Source organism: Hetaerina americana, unplaced genomic scaffold (genome assembly GCF_022747635.1).
Source record: "Hetaerina americana unplaced genomic scaffold, ioHetAmer1.1.p SCAF_227, whole genome shotgun sequence".
In the NCBI taxonomy this organism is placed as follows: domain Eukaryota; kingdom Metazoa; phylum Arthropoda; class Insecta; order Odonata; family Calopterygidae; genus Hetaerina; species Hetaerina americana.
The window spans coordinates 286,990-302,775 of record NW_027286794.1 but is presented as its reverse complement, the minus strand read 5'-3'; the positions used below and the strand labels follow the sequence as shown (position 1 = coordinate 302,775).

The following is a 15,786-nucleotide window of genomic DNA, read 5'->3' as shown; positions in this document are numbered from 1 at the left end:
GAAGAACCAAAATTAGGACAGATGGCTGTGATTTCATTTTAGGTAATATCATACCAGTCCAGCACATATAAATAAAAATTATATTCTTCAAAGCTTTGACATTATATTGTTTAAAATATGAGTTAATAAAAAATGATACACCCATGAAACAAGTGAAAATGCAATTATTTCGGTCTTTTATGCACTGCTTTTAGCCAAAACTTAACGACCAAATCAAACAATTAACTACAAAAAAACATTTTGTACATCTATGGCAGTACAACATCCTTGCCAGAGATGAGATTTGAAGCCAAGATGTTCAAGTATGTTGGGAAGAGTGAGTTTGTGACCTTGTGAGTTTGCCAAGACTCAAGATTGAGACAGTGTATTCTAATTTTGCTTCTTCAGGAATTATGAGTTGCCACTGCTTCTTTTGATAAGCCAATACCACCACTTTTTTATCACTGAATTTGTTGAGGTATCACCATAATTAGGATTCCAAAGCCCTTATGATTTATTGTGCATCTGGTACATTAAATGAATGAGTAATATAAATATAAGCTACATCTGCTTTTTTTAGTCATTTGCTTCCTGAAAGAAATAACTTAGAAAAAAATGGAAATTAGTATGTGTTAGCCTTGTACCTCCATTAGCAGAATTCCTTTTCCTTGTGGTGTTATGGCATTCCTGTGCAGGAAGCCAGGAACACCTTTATTGTAGTCTTTGTGTTAAATTGTTGTGCTATCATAGAGTTCATATAGGTATTAAAGAAGGATTCCAAAGGTTCATTGAAAGTTCATTGGAACTGGAAAAATCAAAACCCAAAAAAATAAACTCATAGAATTCTAGTATTGCAGTAAATAGTTGTATTATTTTTGCAAGAACAAGGCTAAATTTCACTACTCCTTATATAATAAATTATTTAGGTCATTCTTATGAAAAACCCATAAGAATTTTCTCATAGACTAGACTGCCCCTTGCTTCATGTCTTTTCATGTAACTTCACTTTATCTTAACTTCTACACCCAAATTTTAACAAAAAAAAACAGAGGAGGATGATAGAAATGGCTACCGCACTTGATGGCACATGTTATTGTAGAAAGATAAATTTTAATAATAAAACTGATTCAGAAAGTTACACTCCGGCTAATTGCCAATGATATGCAGTTATATCTATGATTTTTTTCCTTTTGCATGATTTATTTCAATGTGGCGCTTAATGACTTGGCGTTTGAAATAAGAACACTCATATTTTCTTTGCCACAGGACACCCACTTAAAACATTTCTATGATATAATCCAAAAAAATTTGTATTTACCTATCACACAGTGACACACAGACTTGGTTGGCCATGGGGTTCCACAAAACAATCTTGGCCAAAAGCCTCATCCAATTATGCCATCCCATTATTATTGGTCATTGGCTTCTCAGCATTTTCAACTTAGTGCTAATTTCAATAATAAACACCAAATGAGAAAGATATGTACTGAACGCAATGGGATGAAAACAGCCACCAAAGAATAATTTTGTCAAAAAAGTAAATTTATTTATTTATTTATTCAGTATAAGTCCGAAAACAGCACATTCTGGCCTTTACATCGAACTATTAACAACGATAACAATGATCAAATTTACAAACACCCAAGCCCTAGGTGGAGGAAAACTCACCCAGGCGGGAATCGAACCCGCGACCCTTGGAATCGCAGACGAGGACGTTACCCCGCCGCCACCGGGGTCGGCGATTGAATTAAAATTGAATACTAACAGACGTCTAAAACATTACACTGAGTGGAAACCCTCAACATAAGTGGAAGTATGTAAACATTTTGACCAAATGACAAATTATATTGCCCCATCCTATTCCCAAATGAATTGTAGTTATCTAGGCTGTTCAACATTGTCTCTGGCTAATACTGTAGTGATCATAAACAACACACCCTCAAGCCAAACGGACTGTATTAAATCATGTGCCATCTTGTGGAATGGTCATTATGATGAGTTCCCACGGGATGAAAAAAAAATATTCATATATTCATTTCAGTTTAAATAAAGTGAAACAAAAATACTTAAATCTGAATAAAATGGAGCTTTCAAATTTTTAATATAAAACTGTGAGATGGTAATTTAAAAGTAAAGATAGAATTATTCCCATTTGGCAATGATTACCTGATCCATACACTGAAAAATCTTCAGCAACCTCTGGAGGAAGTGTTGTGTTTAATGAGTAAAGTTGGCCTGAAAACAACAATTTGGAAAGGTAACAATTTAATAAGAAAGGCTGGTAAAAAACACTTTCAAGGGAGGAATTTCCTGTAAAAAAAACTTGGGGGAGTGGTGTGTATTAGCTTAGTCATCTTATAACTATCAGATGGTTACTGTAGTTGCACTATTTCAGAGTAGAATGCACTCAACAACATTTAGGCAGCTGGAACTTTACTTCTAAGATAGGAGAGGATATATTAACATTTCAGAACACAGAGCCAATGGTTTGAAGGGAAAAATACCTCAATTTGACTGAATTTCTCATATCTTTTGTAGCCTTGCGATTTGCTCACTCATATTTTGTTTCAAGACCATACCACGTGGTCCCTTTATTTCAGTTGCCCATGTCCCTGGGACCCTTTCCCGGGAGCCTAAACCTACCAGAGTGCAGACAATGCACATGACGAGGACAGCAAATTACACCTGGTCTAACAAACTGAATTTTGCAATTTGGCAATGGCTGCTCCTGCTTGGCCTGTTTTTGCTCTAGTTCCTTCTGCTTCTTTAACTGCAACTGTGGGAGTTTATTTAATAATTCGTTTTGATCCATTAATTATGACTAATGTTCTTTTGGTTCATACATTGTTTTATGGTGGAGTTTTTTTATAAGACTTATGAGCTAATTTAGAGTTTGAATTAAAAAAGATTATTGCTATTTCAACTTTAAGTAAGCTCAGTTTAATGATAAGTATTCTATGCATAGGTTATCCCGTGTTGGCTTTTTTTTCATCTTCTTACTCAAACCTTATTTAAGGCTTTGTTATTTATGTGCCCTCCATTTATAATTCATGATCTTGTTGATTGTCAATGATATTCATTTTATAGGTTCTTTTTCTGGCTATATACCCTGCTCACATCATAAATAACGTTCATAAAATATGCATTAACGCATATGAATGAAAAGATTCTATTTCCTCAAGAGGAGATTTTAATGTCCATCATCTACGGTGAATCACTTCTCGCACCGTGACATACAAGTGATCTAAAATTCCAAGGATAATATAAAAAAACGCTTCAAAGTGTTTTGTGGAATCCTCTGTCTAAAACACAGCAATACGATGCATGTAATGTGTACACCGGGCAGAACTGATTATTATTTTGATTCTTGTGCAGTCTCTTTGGAAAAAAACCATTGACTGAATAGTAACTATTTCATATTATTTTCTTTGTTCTCATTGATGTCCGACTTTAAGAAAGATTTGTTGGAGTTGAGAGGACAAAAAAAGAGAAATGATGCAAATTAATAGAGTGGGAAATAATTAAAACCCCATCGATTACGAAATCTCTATTTGACTATGATTTCAAACGTAGAAATTGGAAATTGGGATGAGTAGAGAGATCTGCAGGAATGGCAAGACTGTGTTGTCTATTCACCCACGCTTTGTAACCCAATGCACAGAGGTAAATTAAGAAAGGCGTGTGCAGGGGTGGTAGGGAAATGGATGATAGGCCTTTGAAAACTGATTTAGAGTGTAATTAATTTTGAGGCAAGACGAAAAGCATAGATTGGAGGATTTTGCTTGGGGTGTGGAGGAAAATGGAAAAGTGAAAAGAATGAATACGAAAATGAACAGGGGAGAAGTAGTAGATGCAGGAGGGGAGACAAAGAAGGGTTTTGGGATGAATTGAAAGGAGGCAAGAGATCATTGTTGAAGGTCCGTTAGTGAGAGGGCTTACAAGGCGTGCATAAAAAGTATCGGTAGGATTCTTTCCTGCTAAGTGCGTGAAGTGCTGAATTCAGACAGACTGTTAGGTGTGCAAATGATCGCAGGTCGTATTGGCATTGATAAGGTGAGAGGGAACACCATTATCAATGAATATTTGACGATGCGAAAGATCAACGCTAAACTCGTCCTCCCGAAGGTATTTGGACGGACGACCAACAGCCAAGTTGAGTGCATGTCTGCTCCCGAAGACCTCCTGCGACGACATCGCGACGATTCCCCAACGCCCTTATACTCCCAACTAGGCACCAGCAGACTACTATTCCTATTCCCAAAAGTGAAATCATCCTCCCATCAAAGGACAGAAAGCGTGGCTTTAAAAGAGCTATGTTCCTAATTATCTCTCCTGTGCTTGGGTGAATATGAGAGCGCCCAAAGGCATCACCCTGAGTCGAAGCCAAGTACTCTACCCACTGCCACGTCCCCGATGATGGAGAGTTGTAAGGAATAGAAAATTACTTTGAAGGGACATGATGCTCAATCCTTCACAATGCAGTGTTAATATTACAGCATTCACTCTTCATTGCCCCCGCATGTAATTTCCCATCCCAACTCGAATGGCATTTCCCATCACTGGTGCATGAATGCTCCTTCCATTTGCCCTTGGTCGCCCTCGTAAGAGCACGAGGAGGAGGAGGGGAATGCACAACCGTATACCTGGTCTGCCCAAAAAATACGCGGAACTGGTGCAATTTGGCGGCCGCGACGAGGACTATAGCCCCTCCCGTCCAGAAGCGGCGCTAGTTGCCTGGGACCCAACGAGCCGTCTGTGCTCGGCGGATCGTCGAGCTGTGCGCATGGTGTCAGTTATGTTACTTTCGGTTGTCCTTGTTTTTACTGTTGAGGTGAAGTGCGGTAAAAGTTATCAAGAAATTACTGAAATGCGCTGTTTACTGTGATAATGCTCTGAAGAAAACATCCGCCTTTAAATGGATTAAGCGTTTTAAAGATGGCCGACAAGACGCTGGATTATTCAAGGCCGGGACGACCTTCAACCACCTGTGTTGACGACAGCATTGATCGTGTGCAATCCCTTGTCCTTACTGATGGTCAAAAAACTGTCCGAATGATAGCTAATGAACTGAATTTAAATCGTAAATCAACGATTCGTACTAATTTAACCGATCATGATGGATGGATCCTTCACCATGACAATGCACTTGTACATTCAGCATTGACTGTTAGCCAGTTTCTAGCAAACAATTAAAACACCATCCTTGATCATCCTCCTTATTCGCCAGATCTGCGACTTTTTACTAACCCCAAAATGCTAACATGTGATGAAGGGACATCAGTGGGAAGATGTAAACACAATAACGCTAGAAACGACGAGAAAACTAAAAAGCCTAAATGCCGAGGACTTCCAAGGGTGCTTTAAACATTCCAAAAGAAGATAAAATAAGTGCATAGCTAGGAATGGAGAGTACTTTGAAGGGGACAAATAAACAATGCAGACGAAATCTTGCAAAATACAGTTTTATGGCCTCAGTTCGCGTATTGGACGGGGTAGTAGTATAGAAATTCCAGATCCAAGCAAATGGAATTGAAACGGCAACTCTCACGTCCCACTACCAATTTCTTGGGAACCACTGAGGCCTACCTCCGTCGCTGAAGCCTACCTCCGTCGATCCCTCCTCCTCTTCGATCGCAGAATGTGAAATTGGTGCATTCTCTCGTCCATTGCACCAAAAGACAGCGGGAACAAGTGAATTAATAAATGCGCCTACTCTCTTTCTTTGCTACCGTAACTTAATGCTGCCCCCTTTTAGGAGTTTGGAGCGAACTTAGTAAAATGGAAGAAGCCAATCTCGACTATAGTAAGGGCCTTAACCTCGTATGATTTATATTTTCCAAACGTTTTATTTGAAATGCATGACCATGCAACAGTATCCGCATAAAAATAAACTTTCCTAATTATTTGCTACAACTATACGTTCATTTTCCTGATAACCAACCTACTTTTGCTGTAAGCGGTGACACAAAACCGAGCGCATTTCGCAGTGCAAAATCCAGCGCACTACCTATACAAATACACCATTTACTTACATCAGTATTATTAATTTTCTAAATCCGGCTTCAACTTCAAATAATCATAAATAATTGCCGGAGACGACATTTTATGAAACTGGGTTGTTCAAATGGAGTATGTAGCTTAAGTAATTTCTAACAACAGGATATCATTCCACAGCATATGGAAATTCATCTCCCAAATAACAATTTATATAAACTTCGCAAGTACCTTACAGGAAAACGTTTAAACGATACAAGACAAGAGGAGATATATGATTCTACCCATTTGAAAATAGTGGAGGTTTTTAGACGAACTATTATTTCAGTCATACCATAAGGCTCGGATCAAAATTTGTCTAGCTGTTGATTGATACACAGTCTTAGGGATTTCATTTTCAGTTCAATATTAAAAGAAACCATTTGGCTTTCCACGATTTTGAGCTCCAGCTTATTTTGTCGAGAATTGTCAGTAAACGAATAATTAATTCATCTGAAAATTCACGGCTCTGGCGATAAAAGTACTGAAATTGTAAAACAAACAGAGCTGAAATTAAACTAATATAATCTACATAATTTAAGTTTACTACTTTACACTTAGTATGCCTGCGATGTTTTTCGTGGTGTCACAATGAATCCACGGATTATTATTTCTCGTCAGGGCCAATTTAAGTTTACTACTTTACACTTAGTATGCCTGCGATGTTTTTCATGGTGTCACAATGAATCCACGGATTATTATTTATCGTCAGGGCCAATTTTCGCCCAAATCCATTCCATCATGGAATTAGGCCTTTTCATTTAGAAATATTCTGGTTTTGGTTGGGTTGGAGTAACGGTTGCGAATTGACCATTGCCGAAAAAATACCTCACCTTTTAAGACTTAAGTGTAAGGCGTACATGCACACGTACACCAAGAAACTGGCAAACATCTTATATCACTTACTAAGGGCGATATGCGTAAATCGACAACTAATGACCAAAAATTTTATTTGTGATCTTAAATCCATAACTTGGATATTCTTTACTCGATAAATAAATTCATAATAATGATAAATCATTTGTTCCCAAATTTTAATGGGGCGGATTAAATTAAAATTACACTAGCTATGTTTGTTCAACATTTTTCAAGACGCATAACTTCACTGACACCAGATGTAAACGATCTCCACCTTGTCAAAGCGTTCATACAATGTAATCACCATTGCAGAGGAGAAGCAAACTTATGACATACAATTAACTGTATAAATCAATCAACTCAGTAACTTTTCCATTGGATGTGATATGGACAGTTCTGAGAATTTGTATGGCGAATTATAATATTGAAGCAAGAGAACTGTAGCGTATATTTGTATGCTGACGCACAAGTTAGCAACAATGAAATTCTAGATTAAATTTTAGCCCAAATTAATGTTAGTAGTATATAAAACACAATCATTCATCAATAAACAATGCACATACGAACAACTGCAACATGAATGCAATTTTTTAATTACATGGACACACAGGATCATCGACATGCAGACATCCAGCACTGTCAAAGAGAGGCATCGTCAAAAGAGGATTAAGAGAGAGTTGCGGAACAAACGGACACGCTGACACAGCGAGGGACATCGGTATGCAGGTCCCAGCATCCCTCTTCAACAGGCTAGTATGCATTACAAATCATGGTAGTTTTTTTTTAATTGACAAACATTTTTCACAAAATACATCTGCATAGTGAATAAGAACATTGAAAAGCAAATAGAGAAACATCAACAAGGTATCAAACAATTAACCAAAGTCATTTAAACAACATATTGGAAAAGTGGATGCGTGTATTCCATATATGTATATATATACATATACATACATATACATATATATGCATATATATACATATATATATACATACATATATATACATACATATATATATACATACATATGTATATATATATATACACACATATATATATACATACATATATATATACATACATATATATATACATACATATATATATATACATACATATATATATATACATACATATATATATACATATATATATACATATATATATACATACATATATATATACATATATATATATACATATATATATATACATATATATATACATACATACATATATACATATATATATACATACATACATATATACATACATATAAACATACATATATATACATACATATATATGTATACATTATTAATTATATATTTTATATATATATATATATATATATAATTAACATATGGAATGGTACAACTCAGGTAACCTTTACTAACAGTTCAAGGAAGAGGGCACCGAACAGTAGTACGAAGGGAGTACACTACCAATTCCAAAAGCAAAGTCATAAGAAGAATATGAAAAAGACGGGATGGATGAATGAGAAAGGTGACTGAATGAGGAGGGCCACGAGGACTTACATACTCGGCGGAAACGCTTTCCATACCTTGCCAGTACCAACTTCCCACAGCTCCTATAAAAAGCCGCTGTCCGTCCTGAAAAAAGACAGGGGCAATATTAATAGTATGCTGATATTACTTTTATACACTAGCTGTGGGGTCTCACTCATGGGGGGGGGGGGTTATTGTGCAAATGGGATCTCCAGAGCCGGGGAGGGGAGAGTCACCGAACTCTTGGCTCCCTATCTCATTATGAAACCCTTTCGTAAAAGGTGGCGGGAGGCTCCTGGAGTTCTTTTGGCTCGCTTCAGCTATTATTCTGTTATTGGCGCTAAGTGCCTTTCAGCGCGGCGGCCCGGAAAACTCCCAACTAGAGCCCGAGTTAACATTAATGAGCAAATAAGATGCCTCGGCCGTTTCAAGGGAAGTTTAAAGATTTCCGCAGGGTCATTTGGGATGTGATTGTGAGCCCTTTCTCCTGCGAACATAGGCTGTAAATTATCCATCCATGCCCCCGCCCAGCCAATTAAATTGAATCCCGCACAACAGTCCAAGACCCGGGCCCCAAATCCCAGGTTAAGTTCCCGAGAAGGAAGGTATCCCGAGGCGCCCAACAAATGAGCCACGCCGCGCGCCTCACAGGATGCGCACGCAGATCAAGGACGGCAGGGAGCATGAAGATGCACACCAACACACTTCCGGAGGCAAATTAATTAAGAGGCGCGCATAAATGGTGGCTTGTAACCAGGTCCACACTTTCGCGCGCAATGCGCTCTTCAACCGTCACTGTCCGCGACTTCCTTCTCCGGCCCCCACTTTTATGTTGGTAATAATTTAATATGTAAGAAGTTCACTAAAACTTTCGACAAATTTAATATCGAATTCCCCAATGCAGCTAACATGTAAATACCGGGTAAAAAACTAAGGCGCCCAATCGCATTCCATTACATAATAAACAAAATGCGAGTGAATTCACGATCTGCTTTGGAAACGGATATTCTCGACAGAGTGAAAGTCTCCAACAGACCACTCCGTCCCAGCAAAACACTGATTTTCTTAATGAGACATGGAATGTAATGCTGATATGACTGACGCTGTGGCCATCATATAGTAATTCAAAGAGAGGAAGAGCCAAAACATTCAACCTCCCATTGTGGAAAAAAACAGATACTAAAGGGACTCACCCGCGAGACGTGAGCACCAAGGCCAGCCTGACAGTATCCCTGCCTGTGATAACCCCACTGATCTGAAAAGAAGGAAATAACATGGTCATTAAAGAAGACATTTATATTACCTTTATACATCCTCGTAATAACGACGTCCATTTGTAGATAACTTAGAAACTAAGTATTAAATGTACAAAGAACCCTGGAATGATTACTTATTTAACACAATATTATACGGCATTTAGAAAGTTCAAAATTTTGCGCATAACACTCACAGGCCTAAAATACGACCCAAGTCCAGAAAGTAACTTACGTTTGCGTGTAGCGAGCCAAGTAATGGGGGGAGCCGAATATTTCCTGTATTGACTCATACACACACTAGGGCAGTGAATCTCGAGCTACGGTGTTTGGAAAGTCGCTTCGCTTATCGTTCGTTAATGTAACAGCGAGTCAAAATGAACAATACATGTATAAATCCCGCCAAACGTAAAATCCGTTTAGTAATAAGGTTTTTACAGACAACTAACTTCAAAGCTGCTGATATTCAGCATCGGGAAATGTGTGCTCTGTACGAAACATATGTGAGGAGCGCGTCAGTGGTGTTGTCAGTTTGAGAGTTAACGGACAAATGTCCATGATGTCCAATAACTGCCCACCCGTCGGTTCATCTGCCACAAGGCAAGGTCGACCACTGCGGTGGACTCCGTCGTGAACATTGGTGATGTGGCCATTTTTAAAGTGAATTCACCAATGCCTCACTCCGCCTTCACTCATTATTCCGTCTCCGTACACACTTCCCACAAAGTTGCCTGTGAATTTCAATTGGCTTGGGTTAATTTTTTGCCAATAAAAACCTAATCACAAATCGCACTTTACAACTGGCGGGATTTTCTATTGCAGTGCACAACATTTTAACAGTTCGCAATAAGAGGAAAGTAAAACAATCACAGTCTGCACACAACACCACAGCAGGATGCGCACTTAAGTCTAGGGACGTTTAGACACTAAGATGGTGGTCCAACTCTGGTCCAACCCACCACCACGCTGGGCCAAAAAGTAAGTTACTTTCTTGACAGCCCTCGTATTTAGACGAACGTTTTACGAGTCACTGTAGGAAACTAGTTTTGGAAAATTTTCAATGTGAACATGCTTCTCAACTTTTTAATTGGTCTATCTAAATAAGTAGATCATACCTGTACGGGGTGCGGAAACATAAATGCCTTTTTTGGAAGCGTTTTGCGTTTGAAGAAAGGAAGTTATTCGCCTTGACTGGGACTCGAACCCAGATCCCTCAATATCCGGTCGAGTGCTTTAGCCACTTAAGCTACCGAGGCGTCCTCTTAAACTCTGAAATTGTTGCATTAAAATGCACATTAGCGGATGACTCCGTTAAAAGTTACTGTTGCGGCATCTCCCGCAGTTTCTTTGGAATTTGTCAAAGGGAAAACACCATACGTGTTTAAAGTTGGCTTTAACCTCGTGGACAGTGGCGCCTCGCGCACGACTACGAATGCATGTGACATTGTATGTACGGTATTTCGTCATAACATCTAGTTCCTTTAAAAGCCCCAAAATTTCAGAGTTTAAGAGGACGCCTCGGTAGCTTAAGTGGCTAAAGCACTCGACCGGATATTGAGGGATCTGGGTTCGAGTCCCAGTCAAGGCGAATGATTTTTACGCTCTGAAATTGTAGCATTAAAATGCACATTAGCGGATGACTCCGTTAAAAGTTACTGTTGCGGCATCTCCCGCAGTTTCTTTGGAATTTGTCAAAGGGAAAACACCATACGTGTTTAAAGTTGGCTTTAACCTCGTGGACAGTGGCGCCTCGCGCACGACTACGAATGCATGTGACATTGTATGTACGGTATTTCGTCATAACATCTAGTTCCTTTAAAAGCCCCAAAATTTCAGAGTTTAAGAGGACGCCTCGGTAGCTTAAGTGGCTAAAGCACTCGACCGGATATTGAGGGATCTGGGTTCGAGTCCCAGTCAAGGCGAATGATTTTTACGCTCTGAAATTGTTGCATTAAAATGCACATTAGCGGATGACTCCGTTAAAAGTTACTGTTGCGGCATCTCCCGCAGTTTCTTTGGAATTTGTCAAAGGAAGTTATGTTGCCGCACCCTGTGTATATGGTGTTAAGCAAGTATTCATCTACGGGTGCTTGATCCAAAACACCTTCATCTCGTAACGTGGTCGGAAAAGCGTTGGAATATGGAGAATATGAAAACTTTACCACTATTCAGGATCAGAAAGAATAAAAACTATTATTTTGGTATTCTCAGAAATTCGGAAGCTACGGACGAAGTAATTCCCGCAGATTCAAAGCAATCCTTGTCTCAAAAACTATCGATCGACGTTTCATTCTTGAGGGAACAGATTAGTTCACCTAACTCCACGAAAGTTCCTATGAAGCAAAACTTGTCCTCAGAATTCAACATCACACTTCATGATGACGAAATGCGATCCGAGTCCGCATATGCACCCAAGGAAATGCGAGCTCATCACGCTATTCCTAAATATATAACCAACCTAATTAGAGTGAAACCTAACTGATACACAGGGTATGTATAAAAAGTATCGGCAACAACTTTTTCCAGATATGTGTGGGTTGTGCTGAATTCATAAGTTAAGTGTGATCGCATTATCGCAGACCGTATATTGGCATTGATAAGAAAATGACAGTTCATACACTATTATCACTGAAAAATTTCCCGATGCATTTTATACAGTGTTTAGATGAGAGGTTAGTAATAACCGAGCCATTTCTCCCGCAAAAATCGATAGTTACCCCCTCCCCCGGCGGCCATGTAAAGTGGGTCGATGTCGGTCGGGGAGGAAGGGCGGAAGAAGGCCCTCAAAGTGGATGCACTAGGGCTCATCCCCCCCGCTCAAGGGGCCCTCCTCCTTCGAAGAAGTGGTGTGTGGCGGCCGGAGTCACACAGCTGGGGTCCAAGTGTTCTTGGCCGGATGGACTCCTTTGTACCCAGCCGGCCCTAATCCCAATGACCTCTCGAAGGCCCAGTGTGCGGGGACAACCCCTCACCCCAATCGACGTCCCCTAAGCACGGGAGGCGGGCGAGAAATGAGGCTGCTCCTTCGGACCACTCGCCTCCTTACCCTGGATCCGTGTCAACGTGTCGTTTAACACTTGTGCCAATTTATGGCCCGGGTTCGAGGGCAAAACATAAGACAATCGCTAACTTGGCCATTTTAAGTGCCACCACCTTCTTTTCCCACCCACTCCCTTTGGCTCCAGGGGGGGAGGGGGGGTTCACACTGGTGTCGACCGGCAGTCTCTTGAGCACCCAACGGGAGGTAACCCGGCCCGGGGAGAGTTTCGTAGGGATGGTCGACGTGCATCGATTTCAGTCAACGTCGATAATTTTCATTCGCTAATCAATTTTGCATTATCCTACCAAAATGGCGTGAGCAAATAAGGCTGATCAAACATTCACATTAGAATAAAACGCTCATTACTACATTTTAATATGTTTACTTGGTGTCATAATAACATGCAAAATGAGGAAGCTTGTCGTCTATAAACAAACCTCTGTTATAGTAATTAAACTCAAGTTGTAAAGCGTTCGTGACAATGTCCGGTGCAAAAAGCCTACGAAGATGGAAATGTTTTTCTTTGGTCTTGAAGTGACATTCCAATCCTCTCTTTATGAAAATACAGTGAAATTACTGTGACATCATCGCCGATTGATTTGGAGTTGGTGACGATTGAGAGGATTCCACCACTCTCGAGGCAAGGCCAGACGCCGGTGGGAGGGACTGACCGATGGCACGCAAGCCGTATGCGCCAATCGCCAAAGCAATATCGGAGACGCAATAAAATAACGACACAGTCAAGCCAATCAAGGGACCAGACCAAATCGAATAATAATATCTGAAATAAATCTATCTTTCCATAAACTTTTCCCGATACTTTTTACACAAACTGAGTATAGTCAGTCTTAAAAAGACCGTAGGAAGCTCTTTTTCTCCTTCTAAATCACAATGAACCAAAAGAAGACATTGTGAGAGATTGTGCATTGCGATGACGGCCGAACCTTTTTCCACGATTGCATTTCTGCGTCGATTCTTCGAATTTCGTTCTTATTACGCAAGATAGATAGATAGAGGTCTTATTTGGGCGAAATTGAGACCTAATGGTCCCTTCTTCCATTTCAACCATTAGTTACGGTATAAGCAAGACGCTCGAATCCAAAAGTCAACTATGCAATGCACCCAACGCCGCCACCATTCCACGCGGGATGTGCCTTCTGCCGACAAAACAAGAGCGCCCTATCGCATCCCGCGAGTGACCCCAATCACTTGCACCTTCCTCCGAGAGCGCCTGTGAGAGGGCGAGTGTCTGAAGGGGCGACGCAACCACCGCTTCCCACGAGGGGCGACGGCGCCCTGATGGGGCGTGCAAGTGCCGCCCCTCGTTCACCCGGCAACAACAACGCCTTTCCCTCGGCCCTTATCGAAACGCCCTCTCCTCTAGACGATTCGGAATCCTATCGCGACCAATAAATCATCCGCCTCTGTGAGTGGGGGAGTTGGAAAAAAAGCCCTCCCTCCTGGGGAAGAGCCCTTTAGGGGAACCCTTCATCTCTTATCGAAGAGGCCTCTCAACGCGGCGTCGGCCACTCCGGAGGCTTCAGCGAGGGAGCCTGGCGACCGGCCGAAAGGGTCTTTAAGCGAGAAATGCCGGGGGCGGGGGGGTCGGAGCCTCGGGGACATTTGGGATACCGACTAAGACATTCCCCGCCAGGACCCTATTGATCAACATGGATTTATCAAAATACATTTTGAACACTTCCTTTCTGTTTCCGTCGCATTCAATATGGTGCTTCCATTGCAAAGGTAGGTTTGCCAAATAATTTGTAGTAGTAGTGTTTATTGGGGGAGGCGACCGACAGCCGAGGTCATTTGCGCCATAGGGGATGGACAGGAAAGGATGAAGGGTGGAGAGAAACCCGGCGTCGGCATTAGCCTACTCTTTACGAAAGACGCCAAGGGGTCCGCAGCTTAACGTCCCATCCGACGGACGGCGTACTCACTCAAAGTGCCCTCCACAAAGCACCTCAAGTAGGGATCGCGATACCTCTGAAAAATATTCAACAACGCCGGCATTCGAATCCGGGCCCTCAGGGTGGGAAGCCAGTACGATAGCCACCGCACTATCTCGATCCCACATATAATTTGTCTGCTATATTTACGCCCTATACATTTCATACCTAAGCGCTAAATGTCATCGATTCATTACAATCTCTAAACGAATTATGCAATGCATGCACTGCGAATTAGCGTTCAGTGTTATGATCCACGACTTCAAATTTTGAACGGTAATTACGACTCCGAATATTTGGAAGTGGGCCATAGTGTTGTTGTCGATCGCTTCGGTGTTGTATGCAAGAGAGGGGATTGATAATTGGTTTTTTGACGGAAAAAGTACATTCGACGAGACTCAAGTTTGATACTGCGCGCCTTGCCGCGGAGTCGCACACCCTAGGATGGCTTGCCGGCAACCGCGCGGTCGTAATCTATCTGCGGAGCGGACTTGGTTTGGATGGTGAGGGAGCGAATGAAAGCGAATCGGCCAAAGAGCGAAGGCGCATTCTTCAGATGCCAACATCAGATCGGGCTGGAATCAACACGAACTACCGACATCTCCCGGCAACAAAATCACAGGAGACGCTGCCTCACGCCTATCCATTGGAAAGAGAAGGGGACGCTCTCGCTAGCGTGTTTGATTGCCTAGGGGCGGGGGGGGGTGGTGCGTCGAGATTAAGTTGTGTGCAGGGGGAACGCGCTCTCGTTACGAATGGAAGGGAGAAAAATCTGACAGGAGGTTGAGAAATAAGTGTCATCTTAAATATCCCAGGACAATGGCATCAAAATTTTATGCATGGCAGTACTCACCATTCCCAAAGAACCGAAGTGTTGAACACCATAAATAAATGGAAGTCCTTCAAATGACACCACTATGGGATGGACCCTAAGTGCCGTCGAAGAAACTTGCACGCGTACCCTTCCGCCTACGAGGCGGAGCCTTCAAGCCGTGGAAAAGCCTCTGGCAAAAAGTGTGTCTACGCTCAAGGAATGAATGCACTTTGAAGAATTTTGAGAGGCATTGTAGCCATATCTTAAAGAAATCTTTTTTCCCGAAATGTTTCCTGTTACTTTTTATACAAACCATACACACCAATAATCGTCATAATCATATTTTAG

At 41.1% G+C, this 15,786-nt stretch overlaps 1 protein-coding gene across 1 annotated transcript in view; it reads right to left on the bottom strand.

Annotated features, from left to right (window-relative positions):
* LOC139689370 (integrin alpha-PS2-like) overlaps positions 1 to 15,786 on the bottom strand; it is a 195,741-nt gene that overhangs the window by 36,702 nt on the left and 143,253 nt on the right. The window contains exons 5-7 of the mRNA XM_071586452.1: positions 9,573 to 9,634; positions 8,436 to 8,484; positions 2,146 to 2,214 (exon numbers count right to left, since the gene is read on the bottom strand). Of these exons, the coding sequence (XP_071442553.1) occupies positions 2,146 to 2,214; positions 8,436 to 8,484; positions 9,573 to 9,634 (180 nt within the window). The remainder of the gene's footprint in view (positions 1 to 2,145; positions 2,215 to 8,435; positions 8,485 to 9,572; positions 9,635 to 15,786) is intronic.